The 16,306-nt window shown below is 40.3% G+C and overlaps 1 protein-coding gene across 1 annotated transcript; it reads right to left on the reverse strand.

Moving 5' to 3' along the window:
* Nucleotides 1–6,227: 6,227 nt before the first annotated feature.
* LOC146580358 (uncharacterized) lies at nucleotides 6,228–8,276 on the reverse strand. The gene is made up of 2 exons (XM_085269588.1): nucleotides 7,533–8,276; nucleotides 6,228–7,307 (listed from the first exon to the last, which is right to left on the reverse strand). The coding sequence occupies exons 1-2, from the start codon at nucleotides 7,773–7,775 to the stop codon at nucleotides 6,789–6,791; spliced, it is 762 nt and encodes a 253-aa protein (XP_085125714.1). The 5' UTR covers nucleotides 7,776–8,276; the 3' UTR covers nucleotides 6,228–6,788.
* Nucleotides 8,277–16,306: the final 8,030 nt, after the last annotated feature.

Below are 16,306 nucleotides of genomic sequence, written 5' to 3' on the forward strand. Positions count from 1 at the left end.
GGCGTGAAGATGGCAAATGAAAGTACAGGTTGTGGAACAGCTACCAGCGCACTGATGTATAGGGCAGTATCAGTTCAGTTCGATGCTTCTCATGAGACATTATGGTGGGCTGAAAATGTCAATTTCATGCCATATAGACTTTGATTAAAGAGCCTAATGGATACCTGTCTGGAACATGACATGTTAATCAGTGTCTTTTCATCGAGCTTTTTGTCTGTCTCTGCTTGAGCGTTCCTTGCCTTCACCGGGAATGGCAAGGAGAGAAATGGAAGAGATGTGCACAAGATGAGACATTAGACCTTTAATTAGAGAACACTTTTGAGCCCCTGCGTCTACCTCAGCGGTTCTACTAAATGCACGCTGCATAATGATGTTCTCGAGGATGCTCCGAGGCGCTCAGATTGTTCTTGGTCCTCCGAGCTTAATGACATAACTGGACCTTTAATTTGAGATGACCCCGGTTGATTTAATAATGAGAGAAGCAGCCAGATATTGACGTCACATGCAGCTATGTGGCATCTACAGAGAAGCTAAACCCTGTGCTGTCCATCTACAAATACAGTCACTTTTAAATGCCTGAGTTATGGTTTGGGGATTTTTTTTTTAAATATATATTGCTAGCGCTGATGAAAACTACTAAAATTAGACGCTCTTCATCTGAGTTTTTATTTTTCCAGCAAGTCACTGCACTTGAATTGATGACTTTGGAGAAATTAATGTGCTGCTGGGTTACTTTCAAAAGGCTCAGAGTACTGTGAGGGGGAGAAATGCAATCAGTCATCAATGGCCATAAATTTCTCTGCAGAGTGAAAAGAGACTGAAGAATTTGTGCTGACACTGTAAAATAGTTTGACAGAGCGCTGGCTGGTTTTACAGTTATTTTTTCGCAATGAGTCTTTCCATTAGGGAAATATCTACTCCTGGTTTATACCTCCGCAGAGGAGCTGAGAATGTGTGTATGCAACGTATGTGTACGCGCACGCCTCGGTGCATCACAGGTGCAGAAGCACGGAAGCAAGCGGCTAGAGGATGAGGTCATCTCCATTTGATCAGTGCGACTGAAACAATTTAATTGCATAAACCATAATTCACTGTGTCACCAGGACCTATTACTTAGGAACCTGGGTGATAAATTGCACTTTAAAAGGAAATAAACTGTATCAGAAATCAACTTTTTAATGAGCATGTGCACTGAATTACCTGCCACTTCGCAGACACCTATCATAGATAACAGATATACATGATATTATAGAAGTTAGATAGGGTAAACCACCTTATTTTAAGTCATTATCTTTATTTTCTCTCTAGCCAATATTTTCAGCAGAGGCTGAAGTGTAGGAATTCTGTAGCACACCTGCCTGCTCATAATCATAAACTGTATATAAAAGATGGATGTGCCACTGTGACATTACACTTTGGTTTATGAAAACGATGTGCTGGGAGTTTGCTGTTCTCGCCCCGGCTACCCATGGAGCTGGTGAGTAACAGACGTCTCCAAATATGTCAGAACACTTTTGGAAATATGGGATATTTTGACAAATTGACAGATATTTGATGTTTACACAGCTACATTCTCGCCTGAAAATATCTTAAAAGTTTATTTTGTGACCCAGAAAGAGTAATAAGAGTAATATTAAAACTAAGTAGCTGCCGCCATTGTTGGAAACTGGAATTGGCTGGACCGTGCTATGAATTCTCTAATAGGTTAGGCCACGAAGGATAGACCTGTCCCATCCTTCAAATCTGGGGAAAAAGAGGACGCATTTGTTGGCCGCATTTGGAAAAGTCTTGGAATTTGGATCGCCTTCGTCGCGTCGCTCTGGCATAATCAGCCCACAAATGCAGCCTCAGGAGGATGCAGCCTCTGAATTTGGACACAGCTATAGCATCCACAGATGCGGTCATTTTAAAGAAGAAAGACTGTCATCACTGTCTTCATCGTCTGGATGGGGAACTTTCCAGGATAAAAGTCATCAGAGCATTGGATCTGTAGCTGGATCATCTGTATCTGAGAGAGCTGAGGCATGCCCTGGTCATATCGCACATGAAAAAGCCCCGTCTGAGCAGCAGTGACCCTCCCGGGAGTGAGGAAACTTCACCTGCTGACTGTCCACTGCTCGGCTAGAAGAGCAAAGGTGTTACTTTTGCTCCTGAATCACAGACAGGAAGGCAGCAAGTGTTTGCTTCTCCTGTCACAGCCAGCATCCCCTGAGCACAACAGGAGGCAAATTGGCTGTTATAACTGCCCATTGTGTGTGACTAGATTTAGCTACTTTTAGTCCTTTCTGTTCTGGTCTCTGTGCAACCATAGTAAGAGTTTGGTTCCCATTGCCAGCAGTAAGACTGTGTCAAAGATTTTGTTCATATTTATGGACATAATTGTTAGCCGCAGCCAAAGTGTGGAAGGCTGAAGGTAAAGTAGTCTCAAGATCATGTTGCTGTTTTTTTTGCAGATGATGTTGTTCTGTTGCAGTGTTAATTTTGTTGACTAATAACTTGTGTCATAGTTTTAATCAACAAATATTTTTTTCTGAGAAAAACATGACTAATATTGATGACTAATAGATTGATAACTAAATAAAAACGAATGGATGAAGACAAAAACTATGATGAAAAGTATTTACGCTTTCATCAGCGAATAAAAATAAAATGAAAATGTTCCAGAAACAGGAGATCCAATCAGAACAAATTAAGCTGCATAGAAAGGCGGGGCAAGTTGGGAAGTGATCCAATCAGATCCTCCTTGTGCAGTAAGGTTAGACATTTGGTTTCCCAGGTTCCTAGTTACTCATGAAAACGCAGCAAAATGTCAACACTTGGGAGGAAGAGACGAGCAGAAGGCACATTTTGCATTTAACGTCAAGGAAAATAGGACATGTTGCAGACTGTGTTGTGCAACTCTCACCGGTAAAAGCACTCGGTTAAGTTAAATGGTTAATCAAAATCTCCCATAGGCATGAATGTGAGTGTGAATAGCCCTCTGTCACGCTGGCTGGTATTTGTAGGTAAATATAGTTACATAGCAATTTCCAATAAAATCCCCAAATGAAATATTGAATTTCTATTTAATTACAGGAGAATCGTTCCAATAGTTACAGGACGTATTTTTTTTTGGCACACTTTGGACCCTTTGGTATCCACTAAGCATAGCTTAAATGCCACAGTATACCCAAGTGTTGTTGCTGACCATGTCCACCGCTTTATGGCTATGATGTTGCCTGCTTTCAGGGTATGACAATCCTCTGCTTTCATGCTTTCACTAGGGTAACTCACCATGTCACAAAAGTGAGATCATCTTAATCTGGTTCCTCGAACATGAAAATGAGTTTACTGTACTTAATTGACCTCCACAGTCACAAAGTGTCAATCCAACAGAGCATATTAAGGCTATGCCAAGAAATCTGCTGCAAATATGTGACGCTATCATGTCAGTATGGACCAACAGGTCTGAATCCATACCATGCAGAATTAACACAGTTCTGAATGAAAAGGGAATCCAACCCAGTACTAGCAAGGGGTACAGAATAGAGTGGCCAATGAATGTAACCGTATGGAAGCACCTTTGAGTATAACAGCATAAAACACGATTCTATGTAATCGTTTTTAGTAAGACGACAAGGAAGTGACGTGAATACATTCATACAACTTACATAACACAACAGGTTAAGTATATGCTATGTACTTCTCAACTGTACAGCAGGGATTAGTTGAAAAAGCACATTCACAGCATATTCTGTTCCTCATATGTGAAACAGAGTAACACCTATATTGCACCGGCGTTACTCTGTATCAGTATACAAACTATAATGCTGAACTTTATTGGGGGGCGGGGTTACAATCTTGGAGACTGTCACACCATCCTAACTCTCTTCCAAGTTCCCACCATCCAACCCCCACCCCACACGATGCAAACACACACTTTAATCATTTAGATTTCCATTATCACAGCTTCCTCTTCTCATTACTCAACCTAGTTCCCCTCACTACTGAGCCATGAACCAAAATTAATTCATTACCTTGTCTTCACCAGAAGATTGCTATCTTTGAGTTCTCATTTCAAACTCAAACATTTGATTTTTTTTTTTTTTTCCTATAGCTTCTCACAAAACCTACCCAGATTAATTAGAATAACGTTGCTCAAAGAGAGAAGAGGCAGCGTACAATCCAACTGCTCGAGGGAGAAATAGCAAAGAGGAGGAAGACTACAGGATGAGTCTGTATCACTGAAGCACTGAAGCAATTTCACAGAGACTGGAAAAGTGTGACTGGGAGGTTCCCATCTACTTGTCAGTCACAGAAACCTGTGCCTAGTGGCTTTGAACACTGTGTGCGACCGTGCTCGTGTTTGTTCTTTTTACTCGTCGCCTCTCCACCCCTCCCACCGCCTATTTCGCTCCTGCTTCAGTGCATTTCATATCTAAGGGAAAACAAACAAGCAATGTCATTCCTCTATTATTTGCCAAGAAGCCCACTACTCAAGCCTTGACACTTGCATAATGAGAAGTAGATGTACACGCAGCCCTTCTCAGATGAGAGCTCAATTAATTGATCTACAGCAACAGCCCAAAGAGTTTGAGGAGTTTAGTGAAGGAGGAAAAACACACAGAGGCAGAAAGTGTGGGGAGTGCAAAGCCGAATGCAGTGTTGCTCTCTGCAGCTGCATGTCATGTGCATTTAAAATTGCTCGACTTGTGGTTTTTAGCAATTGAGACCAATTTGATCACATATAAACTAAGACAGCTGTTTGTATAAATTCCTTGCCACTTTGGCCGGTGTTAAAAAACAGGAGTCTCAAGTTACTCAGATGATCTTTTGATAGCCACATAAAAGAAGGTGAACTCTGGGCTTGGGTGCGATTGGGACTTTGATCAATGACTGGGGAAACTCATTACGAGCGTGGGCCAGTGCGTGAGGCATACCCTAATTGTGTGCCAGTCTGTAATTCTGTGCTGTAATTGACAGCTGGATGAAGCAGGTGTGCCCAGTGACACAGCAACGCGATGAGAGAGACAGAGGAGAAAGGGACAAAGAGATCACCAGATGAGGAAACAAGAGTGCTAGTGATTTTAGTTTAAAGATAAAGGGAAACATTTAACATTTCTCAACATGAGGAGATTTAACATGAAAGTAGCTATGTGGATTTGGCTCTGAATATTTCAATTATATAATTGGGTGTTACCAAGAAAACTTTCCCGTGATATTAAACTGAATTAATGAAGTAAAAACTGTGTTAGGAGAGAAACTGTTGAAGCGTGTGGCACCAGGTGCTGTGCAACTAAACATGTTTTATATTATAAAACATGTTTCCGTGTGCTCGCTCTTCCTTCCGTTTCCGCCATCGGTTTCTCATACAACAATTCAGCATCAACGGGAGCTCAGCCACTCTCCTAAGAAGCTCCCGAGATGAGGCTTCATCAGCTGCAGGTGTGTGATGCGCTCCAGGTGCGGCGAGTCCCCCATGGCGGGACACATTCTCCAAGTCTGCTGTCCCAGGAAAATCAGGACACAAGCACAACGCATAACCCTGGCCGGTCACCATGCGGGGACGGCCAGCACAAGATAACCCCAGAAAATGTTTATCAAGCACATGAGTCCTGGGTCCCCAGGCCTGTGACAACCTGATATATTGTTCATTTTCTACTTTACTCCTAGAAACTTTACCTTTGCTGTTAGCAGTAACCAAGTGGTAAACTAAAGCTAGAAAGCTACATCAACAAGTGAGTCATGTCCCATAGTTCCAAAAAGGTCACAAGACGTCAATGAAAACTTTCAAAGAGGATGCCTAGACATGTACACAACAGCTTTAGCAGGGCAGCGCAGGGGTGTAGCACTGTCACCTCACAGAAAGAAGGTTCCTGGTTAAAATCCCAGCTGAACTTTTTCTATGTGGAGTTTGCATGTTCCTCCTGTGTGTGCATGGATCCTCCGGCTTCCACTCACAGTCCAAAGAGATGCATGTTAGCTTAACTGGGGATGGATGTGAGGTAGATAAAGTGAGTGAGTTAACTACAGATCACACTTTAGCTATGCATCCATATAAAAGTGCTTTGAGCGGTCAGTAAGAAAGGTGCTACATAAACGCGAGTTCACTGCCTTTGGTCTTGCAATGTGTTCTAAGCAGTGTTGCCACAGTTACTTTGAAAAAGTAATATATTACGGACTACTGATTACTCCTTCCAAAAGTAACTTAGTTACTTTACTGATTACTTTATTTTTAAAGTAACTAAGTTAGATTACTAGTTACTTTATTAGTTACTTTCAGAAGCTGCCAATAACACTCCCCACTGCCTCAACATAAAAACATCAACCGATTTTGCCAATACTCACTTTATTGGAAGTGTATTTTAACAGTAATGTCAACAATATATCTCCTGACATTTGAAGTTGAACTTAAAACTTTTTTCCTGACAGAAATACTTGTTTGTATGAAAATAAAGACAGTCTTGTTACTTCACTTAACATAAATACTTTTTATAAAAAAACAAACAAACAAACAAAGAGTCTTTCTTGACTTCCCTTAAGATACTTTTTATACCATCCACATGTAAGCACTATTGTCCGCTTTTGTAACTTTGGACTAATCTTATGAAAAAAAAAAAAAAAAAGAGACTGCAGGTCCAACTTAAATTGCCTTACTTCCTTGCAGGTAATTGTTTTAAGTTAATCAACTTGAAAACTTTAATAAGTTTATTAAGTGACTTTGATAAACTTAATTCAATTACTTGTAAATAGTTATTTAAATTGGATTCCCCATTCTCTGTTTTTTCAGTATATGTTGTCATCGCATGTTATGGGGGAAACAGTAGAGTGGAGCGAGTAAACCAGTGGTTGTACCTCATTAACAGAAGCTTCTCAAACCTTTTGTCAGAAAGTCGATTTCTTTTAGGCGTGAGCACCAAACCTCCCAGACTAAAAAGTCGCTCCACAGGAGCACTTGATGGGGTTGGAGTGTTATACTTTAAAAAAATTGTCTTTATGCTTGAAAATTTATGCAGAATCTGAAGGTCGTAGCCTGACATCAGGTAGTCCATGACTTCTTTTTCTGCAGAATAGGTCTCCTCCTCTGGCTCTGCCTCAAAAGTGAAAAAGTCCATCTCACCTTGGCTGCTAGATGTAGTAGCACTGGGCACACTGGCAGGGTTTTTTGCCAGAGGAGCAGTGGTGCAACACTCTGCTGTCAGAAGCTGTTTTACTCGCTCCCTCCTTCCTGCATCTCTCAGCCATCGGAGTTTGAATTTTGGACAACTGGCAGCTGCAAGAAGGGCATCTTTGTCATCCAGCACACCGGCGAAACGAGTCTGAATAGCCTAAAAAACATAATTGATATTTTTATGCCTACAATTTATTATGTTATTGAATTATTTGCAAACCATGCCTAATATGAGATCAGTATTATGGATTAATTTTGTTTTAGGTTACTTGTAAACATTTTAATTGTTTTAATCTTATTTTTCAATGATAATTAATATTCTGTTCCATGTTTGTGAATTGTATGAAGCAAAAAATCTGACTAATTTCAAGATAGAGCGTACCTGTACAATGGCATCTGGAAGGCCTGCAGTCATCCTGGAGAGGTCATCTTTCACAGCCTGGGTCTTCTGCATCAGAACTTCAAGTGTTGGTAGTAAAGTTCCATATGGACAGTCGCCTTGTAAAATGTCCAGTGCTGCAGTCAGAGGTTTCATGGCCATGCAGTACTCATGCAGGAACTGGTATTCTTGATCTTTGAAGCACTTCAGTCCTAGCTTTGTGCACAGAGTATTCAGCTCACCCATGGGGATTTCTGCAATTCTCTTTACAGCATCAAAAAAGGAATTCCACCTTGTGGATGTTGGTATTAGGAGCTTTCTTTTGCTGATTTCTTCCACTGTTTCTGATGCAAGTGTAGATCTACTCGATTTGGTCCAAAGAGCTGTGCATTTTGCTGTGCTGCTCCTATACACAGCCCTGCTCTCTGCATTGGTTGTTAAATGTTTCTCCACATCACGTGTGCAAATTATGTTGATGGTGTGCGAAGCACACCTGCGGTGCGGGGGAAGAGACAGCTGACCATCACTTTCATTCTCAGCCGAGAGGATTTCTGACAGATCAGAAAAAGTGACATCATCGTCTTTGGGGCTGGACTCTTCCTCCTCCGTCTCATCATCGGACTCCGTGACAGGATGATAAACTTGAAACGCCTTAACAAAGTTGGATCCATTATCAGTAACTGTTGCAACTACTTTGTTGAGTAATCCATAAGAGGAGTGGATGTTTTCGATTTCTGTACCAATGACATCATACGTGTGTCTACCACGAATTCGCCTACATGCTAATGCAACCTTGTGGCGCTCTAATGTGGTTCTACTGATCCAGTGGAGCATTACTCCCATATAGCTTCTGTTGTCAGCAGTCCAAATATCCGCGGTAGTTGAAACAAAGTCAATCTCATTCAGTGTGGCCTTCAAATTTCTCTCCATTTCTGTAAACTCCTTCTCCAAGTAAGAAGTAAAAGTCGTTCGGTGAGGCAGCTCGGCATTAACAGAAGTAGGGATCTTTTTTATTATGGCACGAAACGAGGGCGAGTCAACAGTGTTTATAGGTAGCATTTCTTCTACAATATACTGCGCGACCAACTTCTTCAATTCTTCATCACTTACTGGTTTTGCACCAAAGTCCAACTTTTGTTGTTTGGGGGGGTGTAGGACCTTCTGCGGAAGTCACGGCTCTCTGCTTCGGACCACTTGGTGGGACTCTCTCTGTGAGTTTGACTGTGCTGTGCTGCGACTCCAAATGTTTCTTTAAGTTTGACGTAGTGTTTTTGAAGGTAGATAACACTTTTTCGCCAACACAGAGTGTACAACGAACCTTAATATTTAAATCTTTAGTTGACAGAAACTCAAAATAGTGACCATATTTCCAGCTAAAGAACGAACATCTCTCTCCCTCCATTGTTGTTTACACTTTTTTACGTCGCTGGCTGCTTGTGAGCGGGAAACGTGACCTGTCGCTTATGTGACGTTTCACGACACGTATGCGTTTGTCATCCGCTGAGACGAAAAGAAGAAACCAAATCTTTTTGCTTAAAAAAATAGTAACGCACAGTGGTTTGGACAAGTAACTTTAATCTGACTACTGTTATGGAAATAGTAACGCGTTAGATTAGTCGTTACTGAAAAAGTGGTCATATTCGGAGTAACGCGTTACTAAGCAACGCATTACCGGCATCACTGGTTCTAAGTGTTATTTAATGCTAAATAATTCTAGATGTAGTTATGAGGATCATTTTATGATATGGCAGTAATGACAGTGTTTAACTGCTTTAACGGTTGCATAATAAATCCCAAACAGCTCCAGAATATTCCTGTCAACTTCACTTTCACTCAAATAAAATGATGATGGCTGTTTGTCTTAGGTAAAGTACGACACGATAGTGTTTGACAGCATTAAACCTAATATATATATATATATATATATATATATAGTAATTTGCACCAGAGGTACACTTCAACTGTGAGAGACAGAATGTGAAAAAAAAATCCATGAATTCACATGGTAGGATTTGTAAAGAATTTATTCGTAAATTAGGGTGGAAAATAAGTATTTGGTCACCTCAAAATCTCTGGCTCTCACAGACCTGTAACGTCTTCTGTAAGAAGCTTTTCTGTCCCCCACTCGTTACCTGTATGGATGGCACCTGTTTGAACTCATCATCTGTATAAAAGACACCTGTCCACAGCCTCAAACAGTCAGACTCCAAACTCCGCCATGGCCAAGACCAAAGAGCTTTCGAAGGACACCAGGAAAAGTATTGTAGACCTGCACCAGACTGGGAAGAGTGAATCTACAATAGGCAAGCAGCTTGGTGTGAAAAAATCAACTGTGGGAGCAATCATCAGAAAATGGAAGACATACAACTGATAATCTCCCTCGATCTGGGGCTCCACGCAAGATCTCATCCCGTGGGGTCAAAATGATCATGAGAACGGTGAGCAAAGATCCCAGAACCACACGGGGGGACCTGGTGAATGACCTGCAGAGAGCTGGGACCAAAGTAACAAAGGTCACCATCAGTAACACACTACAACGGCAGGGAATCAAATCCCGCAGTGCCAGACGTGTTCCGCTGCTGAAGCCAGTGCATGTCCAGGCCCGTCTGAAGTTTGCCAGAGAGCACATGGATGATACAGCAGAGGATTGGGAGAATGTCATGTGGTCAGATGAAACCAAAGTAGAACTTTTTGGTATAAACTAGAGAGTGATATTATACCCCTCTCGTCAAAAAAAGTGACAGGTTGCTTCCGGAGCTCATTAATTATTCATGAGCTCCGGAAGTCCGGAAGTAGGAAGTAATTAAATTATCCCCTAATTAAATTAGCCCCTAATTAAATTAGCTCCGGAAGTCCGGAAGTAGGAAGTAATTAAATAATAAAAATATGATATTCATAAAAATATGATATTCATAAAAATATGATATTCATAAAAATATGGTATTCATAAAAATATGATATTCATAAAAATATAATTGATTATTTAGAAAGTTTCTTATATATCAAAATAGCATTCTTTTATTTCTTTAAGCAATTAAAAAATTTATTTATTTTTTATGCTCAAAAAACGCCATCTGGTGGTGGGTGAGTGTGTGTGCGCGCGCCCGCGCGCGCCCGAGGCTGTGTGTCTGGGCGCGCGGGGGCGCGCCCGTGTCTCCGGACCGTGCTCTCTCGGGCTCTGTGCTCATGTGTTTAAAAATGTATTAAACCATATTAAAATTGTTTAGTTAAACTTGTGCTTTTGTAACGTTCAGTATGGCCACAAACACATGCTGCATGCCTTGGGGGAAAACTTTATTTAGATTTATATGCATTTGTAGATTTAGAATAAAACTCATACTCAGAAAAAACAACTCGCGATCCCCGCAGCCCCCCTAACCCTCCTTAGATACATAAGCAGGGAAAACTCCTTAAAAAACCCTCCGCGATTTCTCCAAAACCCTACAATAACTTGTTAGGGTACCCCCTCTATTCCCAAAACCTTATATTCGATAACAGGGAAAATCCTGAAAAAATCCTTAGTCTTTTTTCTCAAATTCAGCGCCCCGCGGCTCCCGTCATGCTCAGCCAAACAAAGCCAAAACTCCTTTTAAAAATTTCTCCGCGATTTCTCCAAAACCCCTAGAATAACTTGTTAGCTACCCCTCTATTCCCCAAAAAAAGCGCTATAATCCAAAAACATTGGGAAAGCTCCTTACTCTTTTTTCTTCAAAAACTTGCCTCTTGCTAGCTACCTCTAAAATTCTACGCAGAGTCTAAGTTCTACCTCGCTCATAATCGCACCGACCCGCAACAGCTTCCAGAGCACAATTTTTTCCTGCTTGTTCGCTCCCCGCTCTGGTCCCGAATGCGCTGCTTACCTCGTTTGAAAATTCCCCCCTTAGACCAACTCCGCCTTACTGCGCCCCGCTGCCAATCACATAACCCTTGCACCGCTCCCTTCGCACCCCGGTTAGCCAATCCGCTCCAGGTCTGATTTTACGATCTCCCGCTGATGTTAAGACTATCTTCGAACCCCCAGAAGACATCTGACTTCAGACGTATCAACAACTGGCGCCGCTCAGACTGCTTGCGAGTTCGCATAGGGAGCGGCCGATTTCAACAGCAACTTGCGTCTCTTTCCTTATCCGCATATCATTCGGTAAGTGTTAATCTTCCTCTCTAACTACATTTTTGCATTTTCCTTTTTACCATTCTGTCAATCCTTTCATTTAAAAAAATAAATAAGTATCACAATGGTTTGTAACAGGTACAATACACCATCCATCCATCCATTCGCCTCCACTTATCCTTTTCTCAGGCTCGCGCGGTGCGCTGGAGCCTATCCCACGTACAATACACTTTAAAAAATATATAAGCTCCACTTTTAACTCCCGTAAAGGTTTATACATTACATGTCTACATCACCTATCATGGCCTCATCGGGTATCTCATATCATCTTGTTATTGTTATGTTATGCTCCTTTGATATTTTGCTAGTTTGCGTGTTTTAAAACTCTTTTTGTTTTTCTTTATATTTTTAGACCCAGATGTGTTAACCTGATCCCTGCGAAACACCAGCTCTGCGTGGATTTTGACCGCGAGTGACCGGATGTTGTTTCCGGCCTGAGGTTGCCTGAAATGCCGTGAGGCTCGTTTGAAAGATTGCGCCCGAGACCAACTCCGCCTCCAAGGCATGCCTACCTTTAGCTGCCACCAGTGAGATATCAGAGCCGGGCTCCACATATCCAATCAGGAGCACGAGCAAGACAGCTTTTGCAGACTCTCCAGAAATATACAAGTCCTTACCAACTGCTCTGCAACCCAGTGTTTCTGGTCCCCTCACTAACATCGCTTTTTGAGATATTTTTTATGAACCACCAAAAAAGCAATTTTACCCCACAGACTGGGTCTGAGGGCAGCAGCGGGGACAAATGATTGTAATGAAGCGACGGACATTTCATGGCTGGTCTTGCATAATCGTGAGTTATTATGTCATATGGTGATAAGTACATAGTTTTGCAAGAGGCATACAAGCACTGTGGAAAAAGTAATCATAAAACTGTTTTTGTGAACACCCTACGTTATGCTTTAAAAAATGTGATACATGTAATGTGATCATCAAAGAACATGATTTTTTAAAAAAAAAAAAAAAACTTTTATTCTTATGCTTTTAAAGTACGTCAGATTATCTTAAAACACTTATTTGTATGTTATAATGTTTTTCTTACACCATGTGTAATTTTTATAGACACCTTATTCATTGTATCAATGTGTAATTATGTATCTTTGATAAATAAATAAAATATTTAATCTTGTATTTGTGTACTTTCTGGTGATTCAATAAAAAATAGTCACATATCGCTCTGATAAACACAGATGGCTGAAAGAAATGTTTGATGGAACAAAGGAAACAAGTGTCTTGCTGCTAAACTTTTAAGTCACCATGGTTTAAATGAGAAAGTCTGTATGTAAAACAAGAAAAACTCCATATCAGTGATATCTACAAAGGTGTACTCATTTCTTTGTAATGGTACTTTACTGTTCCAATGAAACAAAAAGAAAATCTCATTTTTAAAGTACATTTTTCGGCCATCCTGACCTATTTTCAGGGGCAAGAATGTTGATGTTAGACTGTGTTTTAAATCAGGTTGTGATCTTAAACTAACTATCACAGCACTGATTTCAGTTGTAATCTCAATTAGAATCCCAATTTGGCTTTTCTCCAGTCAGTGTTATGGTGAAATTTAACTTGTTCTTTTGTGTAATTGCACATGGCCCAGCAAAGGACCCCTTAGTAAGCTGTACAGCATAAGTTTTCAATTCACTTTTGTCAGAAAACTTCACAGTATGAGAAGTTACAGCACAGTTTCTCCAAACGTGTGGTTCTTTTTCAGCCAGCGTGCTTTTAGAGCATCTACATTAGCTCATGTAGTAAAAGTACAATCAGTAAGTGTACTTTAACATTTGAGATTCCGAGTCACTCTTGCTTAGATCATGTGAACTATATCATGAACCTTTTTTTGTATAATGCATTAAACGTGTTCAAATCAGTTTAGTTAAAATAAATTGAAAATAATCTAGAGACAAGCAACTCCTTTTTAGCTTCTGTTATGTATTTACCTCTCACACCTTAATCTAGATGTTAGTGTTCTCAGAGTTAACATGTCTCATGTTGCCATGTTGTATTTCTAATACCCAGCCTCAGTGTTCGCCCTGTTGACCCTCAAATCCAAACACCAATGATCTAGATATTCACAACATTCATAAGGAGATTCTTAAGGTCTTAAGTTTTGTTGAATTTAATAGAATTTAATTTTTCTTTGCTCTCCAGTATAAATGCAATAATTTGCAGGCTTTTTACTGAAACTCTCACAATGCAACACTCAATGCTCAGAGCTTCATATATCAACAGCTCTGAAAATATCTTCTTTTTTAAAGTAATGTAGGACAGGATCTCTCACTCTCTGTGTCTCAAAAAAACCCAACTAAACTGGCAATCACCACTAAACAAATGAAAGTAGTTTATGGCTTTTTTATCAGCTGCATTTCTTTCATTTATGTATTGATCCCATTGTTTATTGGTAATGCTTTTAGGTCACTGTTTTAGCATGTCTGCCTCACACTCCATTTAAACAGTTTAACAGATAGTGGGGTCTGGTAAGGAAGTTGGGGGGAAGCAGACAACTCCACAGGAAGAGTCTTTTTGTCTTTTCTCCACTGTAAAAGATAGCAAGGCAGTGTGAAACTTTCTTTGCGGGAAAGACAAAACTGAGAGCCATGCTAGGCTCAGTGAGAGACTCTGCTCACCCTCTGCCCCAGCGATGGCAGTCCCTCACCAAGCTTGATTTCTGTTCTTTGTCTTGATTAAAGAATGTTAGCTACCGCTCATCGCTTGTCTGCAGGCTTTATTAAATGGAAAACTTCCACAACAACCTCTAAACAGTGGTTTATGGCTTTTTGTCACCTGCAACACCATGTAACACTTGGATGTTAGATTCTTTTACCAGTCAGTGTTGTTAGCCCCAACCCCCAGGCTCCAGCTGTCTGAGCTCTAACCCTGGCTGCCAAATGTCCCCCTGAGGCCTTTGTGCCTTTTACCACCAGACTAAGTTTGTAGTCCTATCTACTAATATTATTTTATTTTTTTTATTATAGCACAAGGTTCAGTTAGGTTACTACTTTGACTTCCTCAATTTGAGCACATTTCTGACCCGATACTTTATCAAGCTTTTACTCGAGTGTTTTTGACACTAGCAGCTGTACTTCTACTTAAGTGAAAATTGCCTGCAATTTTGCCACCTCAGTTGCCACTTTTCTGGAGTTTGTACACTTTTTATATTGAAACGTTCAACGTTTTACGTGTTATCCTTGATCACAGTTCTAAACAAGTTAACTTTCTTCACTTCAAAGTAACCCAAAAAAGAAACTATATGTCCAGTTCTCTTTACTCCAAACCTGGTTTAAGGCTATGCTGTTGTTGTGATATGGCCATACAAATAATATTAAGTTTAATTAATCTTTTAAAAAAATGGCTGCTTCATGGCTACCTGTTCAGAGAATTTGCAGACTTTTATGGAAACTGTCACAATGTAACACTCTCACTGTCAAAACATGGTTGATCCATGTTTCTATGAACACTGATTAATATATCAACAGCTCTGAAAATCCTTTTTTTTTTAAGTAAAGCAGAACAGGATCTCTGTATCTCTAAAAATCCCAACAAAACTGGCAATCACCTCTAAACAAATGGAAGTAGTTTATGGATCTTTATCACCTGCAACACCATGTAACACCTAGATGTTAGACTCTTTTACCATCACATTTGCAAGGGTTTATGTGTTATCCTTGATCACAGTTCTAAATAAGTTAACTTTCTTGACATAAAAGTAGCCCAAAGAAGACAAATATATGTCCAGTTCTTTTTTACTCCAAACCTACTGATCGGAAAACATTATGTGATGCTGGAAGTTTTCATCCTATCCATCTGCAAAACAAGTTTACCTGTAAGCCAACACATTAGACGTAAGCAAATTTGTGAAATTCCTGAACAATGTGCTTTGTGGAGTAGCAGTAGTACTAGAACTAGTACTAGTAGTCCTAGTATTCTGCAGCAACCAGGCTTCAAGAGTGATCACTCTTCTGGCTTTCAAATGGTGAAAACATGTCACAGTCTTAACCGCAAATCAGAAATGTTGGTAAATTTAAAAAGGAATTTAAACGTCAGCTTTGACATAGACACAGACTTTATTAATGCCACACTCAGGAAATTCACATGTTACACATGATTTAGCTCACGTGCTAAAACCCCAGAGCAATAACCACATCAGCATCATTAGCCTGAGTGTTGATCCTCCAGGTGAGTGAGTGGAGTTGAGTGTGTGTGTGTGTGTGTGTGTGTGTGTGTGTGTGTGTGTGTGTGTGTGTGTGTGTGTGTGTGTGTGTGTGTGTGTGTGTGTGTGATCAGAGGTGAAGCTGCTTTCTGCAAAGTCTCATCAACAACCAGGAAGAGTCTAAAAGCACTAAATATGAAACAGACCATTTACCATACCCAACACTGAGCTCCTGCACAGTCAGATGGAGTGAAACATAATGTCCCAGTGGTGTTCTGTTGGATTTAGCAGGTGAGCATTGTTGCCAGTCAAAACCTTTTTTTGGAAACTCTTTACAAGAATCAATGTAATTATTTGTTTTACTTGAATCAAATGTATTGGTTTATATACCTGAAATAAAACTTTTTTTTGGAAACCCGTTACATCAAATAAAACTTTCTTGGAAAAGCATTGCAAGAATCAATC

Source organism: Mchenga conophoros, linkage group LG3, assembly GCF_057382185.1.
Source record: "Mchenga conophoros isolate Kocher_MC1m ecotype Shallow Benthic linkage group LG3, M_conophoros_male_GT1.1, whole genome shotgun sequence".
Classification (NCBI taxonomy): Eukaryota; Metazoa; Chordata; class Actinopteri; order Cichliformes; family Cichlidae; genus Mchenga; species Mchenga conophoros.